This window comes from Grampus griseus, assembly GCF_964374135.1.
Source record: "Grampus griseus genome assembly, chromosome: 2".
NCBI lineage: Eukaryota > Metazoa > Chordata > Mammalia > Artiodactyla > Delphinidae > Grampus > Grampus griseus.
Window position 1 is genome coordinate 50,451,318 of NC_139018.1, and position 14,353 is coordinate 50,465,670.

Sequence of the window (14,353 nt, forward strand, 5' to 3'; positions counted from 1 at the left end):
AGCTACTACTCTTTTGCTTATACAGACCAAGTAAGAATTTAGTAAGCTGCCCGCACATTTCATTTCTAGGAACACCGTGATCAAATAGACAGCGCTATCGGTCTCCATGAGTCAGACTACCCTGATTGCTGCTTTGACTCTGCTGGCCACTATGATAATCACACCCAGCTTGCCTCTGGACATGGGGTGCTGCCATTGGACTCTGCCCCTCAGGCTCCAATTACTCTCCTTGCATTCAGGCTTCCCAATTCAGTGGCAGCAGTTCCCACTGTAAGTTCTGGCCTGCAGAGAAACGTGGTTACAGAGCTCTTCAAGGGTGCTGAGGATCCCCTCACAGATTTATTTCTCACCGTTGTGGGGAAAGGAGTGTCCTCTGGGCCAGGGTAGGCCGCCCCAAAATGTGCCCCAAAGGCATATTGATTATTTTGAATTACAGTTACTTAAGAAATGGCCAACACAAGAGAGAGACTCTCACCCTCCTTTTCCCTGAAAGCAGGAAATAATCTCTCATGTGAAAGGTACATTCCCTGCATCTGAAAGTAGAAGGATACTTATCACCAGAGATAGGTAATTCAGGCTGAGAAGTCTGTATAAATGAACCTTGTTACTTCCCATATTCTGTTTAGATTCTTCACTAATTAGCGCCCAAAACCTAAGTTTCCTTGTCCTGTCAATTCCTTACAAATTTATTTGTCTAAAAAGTATAAAAGCTGCCTGCTTTGGCCACTTCTTAGATCCCATTTCTAAGAGACCTCCATGTGCATTAATTAAAATTTGGGGGGTTTTTCCCCCTGTTAATTTGTCTAGCGTCAATTTTATTATTAGTCCAGCCACAAGAACTCAAAATGGATAGAAGGGGAGATTTCCCCCCCGATGCTATGCATCGAATATTTCTACGAGTGGAAAGTAAAATTAATAAATTATATCTTATTCTGAATGAAATTATATTGGTTCCTAATGATTGACCCTTCATCATTGACCTCTTCATCTTCTAGAGATCAGTAAACTTCCAAGTATGCGCTCCAGGTCCCTTTCATCTTGGCACTTACAAATGCAGATACCTTGAGCCAAAGTTAAGGAATGATTCAAAATCTCCTGGTGTGGTGTCCAGGAATTTGCTTTGATTATCTCCATAGTAATCAGTGAATCACACTAAGACTTGAGAATCACAGCCCTAGATGCCCATAAGGCATCCATTAATAATTACCTCTAACTTTTTGGTTGGGACAAATGCCAATGGCACCTGTTTGGATTTCAGATATTCACCTTTATCCTCTCTTTGAAAATTGGAAGATGATTTTCCCATTTCCTGTTGCCTCTTATTTTTCCCACAAGTCCTTAAGTATCCCTGGTTCAGAATTTTTTCAAAGTAGAGAAATTATTCCAAAACCCAGAAATGATAGAATTCAATAGTAAATGATAGTTTCTTTATCATTTTTACACTTATCTTCATCTCCTTCTCCCCCTTATGTATTTTCTTGCATTTTACTTATGGTGCTTATTTTCCTTGACAGAGCAGAAGCAATGTATGGGTTAGTCAAGTGGCTGACTGTCTCAAGTATACCTTAAATTAGTATCCTGCTCCTATCTCATGGGTTTAGGGCCCTAAAGTGGGAGTTTTGATATGAAGTATTTCAGTTTTTGTTTATAAAGAAGCATCTGAGTGTTGTCCCTTTCAATGTGGAGTGTATACGTGGGTTGCTTTTATGCAAAATATTTAGGCATTATTTGGGTAATGCCTTCAGAGCCAATATAAGAACCTTAGCATTGTTTATGTACAGTTAAACCTCCCGCTTTTACTGTTTGCACTACAGTCGACTTGGTTATCAGTCTTCCCTAAACCCTCCAAATGGTTTATTCCATATTTTGGGTTATTCTGCATGATTTTCTGTGCCATCTGTCGCATTAATTCTGCGCTGTACCTGCTACAGTAGTCCCCTTAGCGTCTACAGTTCTGTTTCTTCTGAAATGTCAACCGAGCTCTTTTTACTTAGAGTCGCCATCTGCTGGTGGGAATTCTGCTTGCCACTACTTGTAGCCCAGAGGCTCTAGAATCCTCCTACGTCCACATTCCTTGCCGGGCGCGGTGGCGCGCGCCTGTAGTCCCAGCTACTCGGGAGGCTGAGGCAGGAGGATCGCTTGAGTCCAGGAGTTCTGGGCTGTAGTGCGCTATGCCGATCGGGTGTCCGCACTAAGTTCGGCATCAATATGGTGACCTCCCGGGAGTGGGGGACCACCAGGTTGCCTAAGGAGGGGTGAACCGGCCCAGGTCGGAAACGGAGCAGGTCAAAACTCCCGTGCTGATCAGTAGTGGGATCGCGCCTGTGAATAGCCACTGCACTCCAGCCTGGGCAACATAGCGAGACCCCGTCTCTTTTGAGCTCTTATCTTAAAATAGGCTTTCTTCCCACGTATATATCACAACAAAAATTACCATGTTTACATTCTTGCACGACTGATTTCCCACTGCATCGTGAATTCCTTTGGCGGGGCAATATTGTCTTATTTTTATTTTTAATCTTACTTCACCATTACCTAGCGAAACAATTGAATATTCAGGTTGCCAAGCATTAATGGAGCCCCTATTGTATGCCAGGTACTATGCTGAGCCCAGGGGATCCCAGTACCTAGATTGGATGAGAATCCCACAATACAACACAAAATGCTCTTCGGAGAGCAAGACATCAGAATAGGAACTCCTTTTTGAGGGTTCATTTGCTTTGATCATTGAGGGTAACTGTAGGGTGTATGAAATAGTCCACTTCGTTAAATTTCAACACTGTGCACGTCAGGGAAAGGGGTCGTTGCTCCTGTACGCAGAGTCCCACCTGGGGAAATCCTCCTAGTGCGCTTCTTGTAAATTGTCTTGACCCGCAGGGGTCACTGTGGAGGCTGGCTTGAGTCCCGAAACGCAAGGGAGCAAAGTAACCGGCCTAGTCCATAAGCTTTCCAGGAAGGAATGAAGTTTCAAGAAAATAGTTTGGATCTATTTCGAATTGTTTTGGTACAACGAAAAGGGAGCTGACGACGGACTTGACAGCCGAACGCTGCACAAAAGTGACGAAAAGCAGTTCGCTTCAAGGAATATTGGGTCTTCTGCGCGGCCGTAGATCCGCCAAGTGCGCCTGCGCATAAGAGTAGCAGCGTTGAGTCAGGCCGGCGGTGGAGGAAACTGCGGTAGAGACCCTCAAGCCTCGCCATGAAAACCCGTTTTAGCACCGTTGACCTCCGCGCGGTACTCGCGGAGCTGAATGCCCGGTACTGTATGACGGGTGACCAGGCTCGTGCGGGTGGTGCAGGAGGCAGAGGCCATGGCTCCACTGTGGAAACAAGAACGGCCTTATGTTTCCCCTGGGTCCCCCCGGTCCTGTTCTTCTGTGGACCTGGCTAGGCCTGAGTGGGCGAGCGCGTGACATCTTTCCGTGGCTCTCAGGATACCGGGGGGACCCCGGCGGTCGCGTGCCCCACTCCCCGCTCTCGTGGGCTGCTAGTCTCGCCAGGTCTTGCGTACGGCTTTGGCGGGGCTCTCGGCCTGTCGGCCTGAGTCGCCCGGGTCTGGCAGCAAACGTTTAGTAAAAGACGAGACGCCAGGTGGAGGACGCGTGTAGTCATTTGCTTCAGAGGTTTCGAGACCAGAGGCTTGGTTTGTTAGACGCTCCTCCTCACCGCAGAGAAGGGCAGCATCGCCTTTTTAGCCGGAGGTAACAGATTTGGCCTGAGGTCTGCGTTCTAATCGGCTTTCTATTATTCAGCTGTGTGAGCTTTGTCACATTTCTCAGGGCCTCGTTTACATATTTTCTTTTATAATTAAGTGGGTTAGATTTTATTGTATTTCCTAAAATATATATTGGATCACTTAAAAGACTCAAGGCACAGTATAGTGTTCTAGAGCTGATAGACCACTTTGGTTCTTAAATAGTTACACTCAGGGTTTGGGCTCAATGTCTGATGCCTTCAGACTGCACACTGGTTGACTCCGTATCTTTAGAGTCAAAGATCCCCCCTTTCGCCATCTCTGCTTTCGCCTACAGCTTTAAATTGTGTGAAGTTTTATGTTTCAAATGGTAGTATGATTTGTTACATGTTTCCTTTCTCTTTGCAGCTTGCTAGGAATGAGAGTAAACAATGTTTACGATGTGGATAATAAGACGTATCTTATTCGTCTTCAAAAGTAAGAGCATTTTATAGGCTTGTTTTATCTTTTGTATAATTAAGTATGAGCTTGTTTGTTTTTTTTAACCTGAGTTAATGCTCCCCTAAAAATTTTTTGACTTTTTTCTTTTACAGACCAGACGTTAAAGCTACACTTTTACTTGAATCTGGCATACGAATTCACACGACAGAATTTGAATGGCCTAAGAATATGATGCCGTCTAGTTTTGCCATGAAGGTAAGTTTTAAGTTATACTTGGAAGCTAAATTTTACGGCCCTGAGATTGGTCACTAACAATTGAAATTATAAATGGGTTTTTCTTCACTGTTATAAATAAAATAGAGATAAAATAGAGTAGTTGATAGATACTGGTTGAATAAAGGAGATGTTTAACTTCTCCCTTTTACCCTTCATGCCACTTTGTGCACCACATCTTTATGTTCCCACAGTTACCGTTCTTACTCAAGCTTTTATAATGCTGGACATTATAGCCATTTAACTCTAATACTCTTCTCACTATCAAAACAATTCTGTGTTAGACCGACATTGGTTTTTCTAAAGCATCATTTTCATTAGTTTTCCCACCTTTTATGATTCTCTAATTGCTGAATCCATATCCTATACCCCAGCATTCTTGGCTTTCTGTAATCTGCCCTCCTCCCTCCTTCCCTAGCCTTGTCTTCCACAGCTCACTTTTCAGCTACCAATCTGTATTTTGTTGGAATACTCAGTGACATTAGTATGCTACCAACCATATCTTTTTACTTTTCACTTTTCTTTTTGTTTTTACTATTAAAACTGAGATCCCACATTTGTGGATGTATTACCCTTTCGCTTATTGACACAAGAGATATACTGAAAAGCTCATGATGCAGAGGAAAGACATTAGAGTCAGATATACCTAACTTTGAATTAATGGTTTTGCTGCTGAATAATTTTATAACCTGGAAATTTTACTTAATCTCTTGGAACTTGTTTCTTTAAATGTGAAATGTAGATAATGCCTCCCTCATGGGGTTATTGGTGAGGATTAATTGAAGTTACATGTAAAGCACCTAACACAATGCCTGACACATAATAGGGCTCCATATGTATTAATTTCCTTCTTCCTCTCCTCCTCACTTTCCTTCAGAAATTTATTTGTTTTGGCATTGTGTTATTTCATTAGAGGCTTTACAGAGAAGATCCTTATCCCCAGCAACTTAGAATCTGTTTTGGATTACACGTTAGGTAAGTGTTTCCCAAATCACAAGGCCTGTCACAAAATTATCAAATTCTTAAAAGTTTAATTTACTTAATAGTAACCCCAAATGGTTCTATTTTGGGGATTGTCCTTAATAATAATGACACTTTATATTTGTATAGTACTTTTCAAAGAATAATGCATACTTCATTTAAGTTGTTTAATAACTTGGATATGAAGAACTAATATTGTTTCAGTTTTACATATGATATAACAGATAATAAGATATATGATACTGGGACTGTATAAACATCCCCAAACGAGGCTACATCAATAGGAGGTCAGACACTCAAAAAAAAAAAAAACTTAGAATTTAATGAGTTATGTGTGCATGTAAATCTAAATGTGTATAAAAATTCTCTTCAGTGGAGCAGACAATGTTAAGTACTTTATAAATAACTAAAAGAGCTGCTACTGTTGTATGTCACAGGCAGGGTCACATTTAGTAGGTGGTAAATCACAGTGATTGTTCCTAATTCTCACATTTGGGGATGCCAGCTGTAGCTTTGTGGCACTGACAGAAGCTTGTTTTCACCAAGCTGCTAGTAGGGAAATAAAGAAAAAACAAGTTTTAAATATGTATTATATGTCCATCTATACTCATGATAATTTTCCCTTTTTCACCATTCTGTGGTGTGGACTTCTGTTCCATTCAAGGATGCCTTTTATCTTCATTTTAACTTTATTTTTCTCAAACTATTACTGGGGGAATTGATTATGATTTTCACCTGGAGATTTAAAGACAGCCCTGAATGTAGGTCACTGTTTAAATCAAAATTAATATAGGCCACTTTTAAATGAGAACTATTGAATTTAGGAGGGAGAGATTATTCTATGAAGGTTGAAAAGTCTTACATCTGCCTGAATATATGTGAGTATATAATTCTGCCTGAATATATAAAATGAGAATTTTAGTCAATTTGAACTGTAGATCTGGAGAAGAACTCTTCTTAGTTATGAAAAAATTGGCATTAACTTGAAGAATGACCCTGTATATTCTTCTTCTCCTTTTTTTTAAGATGGTTTTAGTTTAAATTCTCTGTAAAATTTGTTTTGGATTTGAGGCTTGAAGAAAAGAAAGCATCCTTTCTTTCTGGTCTTGACTAAGGGATCTTTCAAATTCAAATTTAGAAACAATTGTAAAAATTTTTTTTAGGAGCTACAGAGTAGTCTTGTTTTTGGACCATGTCATACTTAAATATTTGTACATGTAATATAAAACAGTAGGTATTTACCAAGTAAATTGTCTTTGGGTTTAACATGTTAATTTTATTTTAATTGTTTATAAGAACAAGAACATTATGACTAGGGATAAGAAGAATGGGATTTGATAAAGGATAGGAGTTACTACATTTGGATTTGAGCTAGGTTGTTCAAAAGCCTGGAGATAGTACCTGGTTCAGAATTTGTATTTGAAGTGAAAGATTAGTGGAAACCACTAGTTAATCTTGAACACAAACACACAAAAGGAAATTTGGGATACTTAAAAAATTTCAGTAGAAAGAGGCTTAAAAAAAAGTTACAGCTTTGTGTGAGGTCCTCAGAATAAGAATGGATTTATTTAGCAGTGGTATAAAGCAACAACGTAAACTTCGCTATAGGTCTCTTATTGTCTACTTAAAAATTGGATATAAAATACTGTTTCAGAGTTAGCAGTCAGAGTTGTCTGAAATAAAATGTGTTTCCTCTGATTATGACTCTGTAAGTTTTAATTTTGACTATACTGTTTTATCTGTTAGTCTTAAGATGTTATTCTTGATGGAAATGAAAAGAAGAAACTTAATTATAAACCAATACTGAATGATTAGGAATTCACTTTTACTATATAAATGCCTTTTTTCTTCTCTTTCTTGCTAGTGCCGAAAACATTTGAAGAGTCGGAGATTAGTCAGTGCAAAACAGCTTGGTGTGGATAGAATTGTGGATTTTCAATTTGGAAGTGACGAAGCTGCTTATCACTTAATCATTGAGCTGTATGACAGGGTAAGTTAAATTTGGGGGATGGGGTGAGGAGAATTATTATATTGTTAATTATTCATGTAACAGTGCTGTCAGACATGGGCAGGGAACATTTTTTTCTTCTCAAAGACCATTGATACACTAGGATAATAAAGTGCAACACGAGTAAAATGTAATTTTCCATTAATCTTCCTTTTTATCTGGAGGCCAGAATTTAGGCAGACTGTAGCCATTTAAAATAACATTTGAGGGACTTCCCTGGTGGTCCAGTGGTTAAGACTCTGTGCTTCCACTGCAGGGGGTGCAGGTTTAATCCCTCGTCTGGGAACTAAGATCCTGTATGCCATGTGGCATGGCCAGAAAAAAAACAAAAACAAAAACTATAATAAAATAGCATTTGAATGTAGGAGACGAAGATCCGAGAACTGAAGAAATTATCTACTACTTTATATTTCAGGACTAGAGTGGTACAACCAGCAAATTGTCAAATAGTTTTGTTATAAATAAGACCGCAGTTGAGACTCAGGGACATTGCCATGTTTTCAGTGTCATCAGTCGTAAGAGGAAGACTACTGATGGCCTCACCATTCTTGCTTCTTGCCTCTTAATCCTTCCATTTAGTTACCTGTTCTATCTTGGAAATGTTTCATGAGCTACCTACAGCAAAATAAATTCCATTTGCATCAAAAATTTAAATATAAAGAGTGAAACCATAGAAGTACTAGGTGAAAATATGGATTAAGATATATGAATTTGGGATGAAAAAGACTTTTAAGCCTAACAGTGAAAACAAATATTGATAGATATGACTGCTTAATTTTAAAGCTGTGTAAGGCAATTTAACTGTGTAAGGCAGAAAACACCATGAACTGTTGATACATATATCAAAAGTGAAAAACTGGGGAAAAATATTTTAACTTGTGTGGTAAATAAAATGCTCATAATCCTAATACGTAGTTTTCACAAACCATTCAAGTGGAAAAATGGGTAAAGTGCTTGATTACACAATTCAAAAAATAATACAAATGGCTTATGAAAGCATGAATACTGTATAAATTAACAGATTACTGAAAGATAAAAATGATAGTTTTTTTCCTCCCCTTTTTTTCTTTCTCTGTCAATATATAAATGATTGGAAAGTTTGACAATAACCAGTATTATCAAGAATGTACAGGGAGGGCTTCCCTGGGGGCGCAGTGGTTAAGAGTCCGCCTGCCAATGCAGGGGACACAGGTTCATGCCCCGGTCCGGGAAGATCCCACATGCCGCAGAGCGGCTGGGCCCGTGAGCCATGGCCACTGAGCCTGCGCGTCCGGAGCCTGTGTTCCGCAAAGGGAGAGGCCACAGCAGTGAGAGCCCCGCGTACCACAAAAAAAAAGAAAAGAAAAGAAAAAAAAGAATGTACAGGGAGTTCCCTGGTGACCTAGTGGTTAGGATTCTGGGCTTTCACTGCCGTGACCTGGGTTCAGTCCTCGGTCAGGGAACCGAGATACTGCAAGCTGTGCAGCGTGGCCAAAAAAAAAAAAATAAGGGAGAGAATTTGAAAAAGGATGTACGGGAGCAAGGGTAGATTATTACTTTTTCTTTTTTGCGGTACGCGGACCTCTCACTGTTGTGGCCTCTCCCGTTGCGGAGCACACACTGCGGACGCGCAGGCTCAGCGGCCATGGCTCATGGGGCCAGCCGCTCCGCGGCATATAAGATCTTCCCGGACCGGGGCACGAACCCGTGTCCCCTGCATCGGCAGGCGGACTCTCAACCACTGCGCCACCAGGGAAGCCCGCAAGGGTAGATTAGAACATTATTTTTGGAAGATTGTTTGACAGTATATAACATGATTTTTAAAGTTTATGTGCATAACCTTTGACGCAGGAATTCCACTTCTAGCAATTTATCATAAGAAACGTTTGAGGCAAGTGCTCAGGAAGGACCATACCAAGGATAATCTTTATAGTGTTTATAATAGTTAAAACTTGGAAAGAAGCTAAATGTCTTTGTTTTTTTGTTGTTTGTTGTTTTTTGCTTTTTCTCCATTTCTCTGTGACTGTCATCTCTTAAATGTTCCCATTTATTTCTTGCATGAGTCACTTGGGCTGGACTTATCACAGCTTTTAAGTGGAAATCGGTCCCTAGTTGTTCCTCATGTGTAGAATTTTTCAATTCTAGCTAGACTCCAAGCGACTCCATTATTCAAAGCTAAATTTCTATGAATAAGAGATTGGTTAAATAATTAAGGGAGACCCGAATAATAGAATGTGTAATTTTTAAAAATAATATTGAGCTGTTTGTTTTTTCTTCTTTCTTATCAATGTTTTTTACCACATGCTTTTAATCATTTTAAGGTTTTTGTGAGATATATGGCACATACATTATAAGTGTGCACTTTAGTGAACTATCAGAAGTGGACATACTTGTATTAGTTATTTACCTGGATGTGGGACCAGGACAGCGAGACCACCTGCTGATCCTTGCACTTGTCTTTAATTGTCTATGCACTTCTCTTTGCCTCTAATTCCTTTACCCATCTTTCTGCCCCCCCTCTCCTGCAGGCAGCAGCAGCTACAGCTGCAGTGGCTGCTCTCCTGGAATTGATTTTTGTATGTGGTCTCAGGTAGTGGTCAATTAAAAAAAAAATTTGTATGATAACCTTTTTAAAACCTTTTTTGTTTTGAAATGATTATAGATTCACAGGAAGTTGCAAAGATAGAACAGAGAGGTCTGGTGTACCCTTCACCCAGTTCCCCTCAGTTGTTACATGTTACATAATTATATTACAATAACAAAATCAAGAAATCAGTATTGGTACAATGTATGCATATAATTCAATGCATTTCACCATGTTTGTAGATTCAAGTAACCACCACTGCAATCAAGATACAGAATTCTTCCATTACCACAGAGATCTTCCTTGCTTGTGGTACCCCTTTGTAGTAACACCCACCCCTCTTCCTCCCATCCCTGCACGCTGGCAACTACTAACTTGTTCCATCTCCATAATTTTGTCATTATAAATCGGGTCTTTAACAAAGAAGGCAGTCTCAGAACCTTGGTGAAAAGGACATACCAGATAGTCTTAAATAGGAGTTGATAAACTACAGCCTGTGGCCCCTTTTTGTAAAGCCTGTGAGTTTAAGAATGGTTTTTGCAATACATTTTAAAAGAGCTCTTTAAAAAGAAAGAAGAATATGCAACAGAAACCATATGTGGCCCACAAACCCTAAAATATTTATTATCTTGCCTTTTATGGGAAGAGTTTGCTGATCCCTGCTCTTAAATAATAGACTCATATTGTCTGAGCTAATATTGCTTGGACAGATGCCAGACTGTATCAGGGATGCCAAGTTAGGATTTTTAAGATTCTTTTTAGTCTAGAAGCAGATGCCTTCATGAAAATAGAGTGTTAACCTATGATCTAGGACAATCAGAATTGATTACACAGGACTGAATAAACTGGGGAGAATCTGATTGTGGTTATTTTTTTCAGAATGTTGTTGATATTATTTTTATGATAGTTATATGATAAAGCCCTTCTGACGTGTAACTTAGTAACTATACTAGTGCTAGTTGGAGTGATACATTCTTTAAATGGTAGTTTGCTCTCTTTGGTCTCTTAGAATTTAGGAACACTTGCCTTTTACTGAGATTGTTTTACTGCTCAAGACAATGTGTCTATTTACATAGGTTCAATAAGAATTTGTCCTTTTTACCAGGTTACAATTAGGCAAATTGATTGTGTAACCAAGGTCAAACCTAGAGTGTCACATTTGAGAATAAATCTCATTCAGTTAGGTGTGAAAAGCTCACCATTAAGGAAAAAAGGTTATACTTCATATGTAAAGCCAGTGTCCACAAAGCCCTCCTGAGAACCTAGTCTTATACCTTATCTGTGGCATATAGGATCCTAGCCTGCAGGAAGTAAGGAAGGTCACTTCTTGTAGATTTGCGTGACTTCTCGTAGAGAAGAATTTACTCACATTTATAGGTGCACCACAGACAAAACCAGTAGTGATTTTTTCTTTTCTTTTTTTGGTTTCCATAGCTTTGAGTTAGAAGCAAATAATAATTTTTAAGTCTCTGGAATAATAGAGGCTATTGAAGATATAATTCCAAATATCTTATGAATTCTTCAGGCAGCAGTGATTATGAAGGCTTCAGTAACTGCTTGATACCATGTGGCTCTAGATTTGCTGTCTATAATTTATACATATGTTAGTTAACATTTCTTGCAGCACTTGTGTAAATAAATCAGTCCAAGAAACAAAGTAGCTTTTTCTGTGTATATGTGTAATCAAAAATAATTTGAGATGTTGTAGTCATGAGAGGAGACTGTTAAAAATTATCCAAAATTTGAAAAGAGACAAAAAGGACAAAATGTCAGATTAGTATCCTGCCAGGTGTTGTCTAGCGTTGTCTAGCCGACACTCCTGGGGATTCTAGGGATGTGGTTTTTTGTTTTTTTTTCTCTAGTTGCGGCAAGTGGGGACTGTTGTTCCTTGCGGTGGGCGGGCTTCTCATTGTGATGGCTTCTCTTGTTGCGGAGCGCGGGCTGTAGGCGTGAGGGCTTCAGTAGTTGCAGCACGCGGGCTCAGTAGTTGTGGCTCACAGGCTTAGTTGCTCCACGGCATGTTGAATCTTCCCGGACCAGGGATCGAATCCATGTCCCCTGAATTGGCAGGCGGATTCTTAACCACTGTGCCACCCGGGAAGACCCTGCTATTTACTCTTGATTAGGCTCTTTTACAACTCGTTAAGGGTGGACTTTAACTTACAGAAAACTGATAGCAATGCAAATAATTCTTGCCTGATAGCAATGAAAATTAATTTCATCTAGTAGAGATTCAAATTATCTCTGTCCAGAGAAAAGATAGCACCAGAGGTTGCAGTTTTATTGCCCTAAATTGGCAATCTTACACAATCATTCTTTTCTCACCCACTCTAAGTAGTCCACTTACTTCATTTCTCTTAGAACCAGTTGTGTCATCTAGTTCTCTCGTTAATTAGTTGAATAACTTTTTGGCAGTTATAAAAATAGTATATTGTTTTCTGGTGACCACTGTTTCTGTTGAAACCAGTGTCAGTCATACTGTTGCTCCTTTGAAGGTAATCTCTCCTTTTTATCTGGGTGCTTTAAATTTTTTTCTCTTTGTCTTTGATTTTCAGTAGTTTGCTATGATATGTCTAGTTGATTTTCCTTTGTAATTACCTTCTGGGGTTCACAGTGCTTCTAGAATCTGTGAGTTGGTGTTTTTCATCAGTATGGGAAAATTCAGTCATATTTTCTTTTGATCTATCTTCCACTAATTTTATTGCTATCAGACAAGAATCATTTGGAATCATTTGTAATTGCTCTATTATCTGATTCCTCTGATGTCTGTTTTATAGTCTGTTATTCTTTTAACTATAATTACATTGTCTTGTCTCCTCCCATGCCTGGTTACTTTATTGTGTGCCAGGCATTGAGTAGGAAAAGTAATAGATAAATCGTGAGACCTGGAATGATGTTATCTTCCTTTAGAGAGGATATTTGCTTTAGACAGGTTGCTAAGGACACAAGTAATCCCATATTACGTTACTCCAATCAAGAATTGAATTGATTAGGAGCTGGGTGTGGGAAAGCTGGAAAATTTCCGGTTCACTCCTCCTGGGATGCAGCCTTTTGGGGTTAGTATTCATAGCTGAACTTATCAGGGATAAATCCCCTTAGCCCCTACCCCTTTCACTTGGACCCTGAACTCAAATTTTTATTCTCCTTAGTTGTCCTGTGAGCCTATCAAAATTCACGCTCAGCTTCTCAGCCTGTCAGCTGATTCTTAACTGTTAGATAAATGATCCTAGGGAAGAAGGAGCTCTAAGTGTGGAGCTCACCTTTCTGAGTTTTCCTCTCCTAGATTTTGATCCTATAAATGTTTACTGCCTGTTTGCATTTTTTGTTTCGTAAGAGACTTGCTTTGTATCTTGTCCAGTTTTTCTTTTTCTCAGTAGGACAATAGTTAGAATTATCTAGACTACCATTTAAATTAAAAATGTTTATACAAGTAGTACACAAATACATTCTCAGTATATAGAAAAGTTTGTAGAATTAAAATTGAAGGTCTTATCACCCCTGGCCTAACCAGTTCCTCATCCCAAAGTAACCACTGTTATGTTTGGTGTCCTATTTATGATCCCTTTCCCCCACTCCCACCCACCCCAATTAAAAAACAAGAGAAGGTTTTTTTCATTGGTGGGGGGAGAAATCTCTAGAATGTAACTAATTGCAGGCTGCCTTAGGTTTAACTCAATGTGAAGTTTAAGTTATATATCAGACATAGGCCTTTCCTTTTTTTTCTTTTTTTCCTTTTTCAATTTAAACTTAGCACTTAATGATGTAAAATTTCTTTCCACAGAATAAAAAAGTCTTTATTATCATTTAAAAATTTAAATAATTTTTTTATTTTATAGTAATACTAGATTTGTAGAAAAGTTGCAAAGATAATAAAGAAAATTCTGGTATACCCTTCACTTAGTTTCTCTTAATGTTAACATCTTATATAACCGTGGTACATTTGTCAAAACTGAGAAATTCACATTGGTACATTACTGCTAATCAAACTACAGACTTTATTTGGGTTTCACCAGTTTTTCTACTCATGTTCTTTTTTCTGTTCCAGGATTCAATCCAGGATACCCCCTTGCATTTAGTGTATTTCTGTTTTGAAGGCTCTGCTCAATTGGCATGTGTACTGTCTAGGTTCCAGAGGTCCACTTAGTGATGAGTTTGGAATAGATATTCAGGATTTATATATGAGAGTATGTGCTTAGGAATTTTCAGTACTCACTGTGGTATTTAAGAGAAGTATGTTCGTTGATTCTTACAGTAGATCTTGAAGATTGCTCTCTCCTCTGCCTATACCAGGGTCTGAGCTTCTAGCCTTCATGTCTGGAATTTTGATGTATGGTTTATCTAGAGTTGATCAGACCTTGGGTAAAGAGGCTGTTACTATTCAGACTCACTTAAG

At 39.0% G+C, this 14,353-nt stretch overlaps 1 protein-coding gene across 2 annotated transcripts in view; it reads left to right on the top strand.

The window, feature by feature from the left end:
- The first annotated feature begins 3,131 nt into the window (after positions 1-3,131).
- Positions 3,132-14,353, top strand: part of NEMF (nuclear export mediator factor) — a 53,223-nt gene continuing 42,001 nt past the window's right edge. For both annotated transcript variants that reach the window (XM_082647320.1, XM_082647321.1), the window contains exons 1-4: positions 3,132-3,258; positions 4,103-4,171; positions 4,288-4,390; positions 7,254-7,379. In XM_082647320.1, coding sequence (XP_082503446.1) covers positions 3,200-3,258; positions 4,103-4,171; positions 4,288-4,390; positions 7,254-7,379 — 357 coding nt within the window. In that variant the 5' untranslated portion in view covers positions 3,132-3,199. The remainder of the gene's footprint in view (positions 3,259-4,102; positions 4,172-4,287; positions 4,391-7,253; positions 7,380-14,353) is intronic.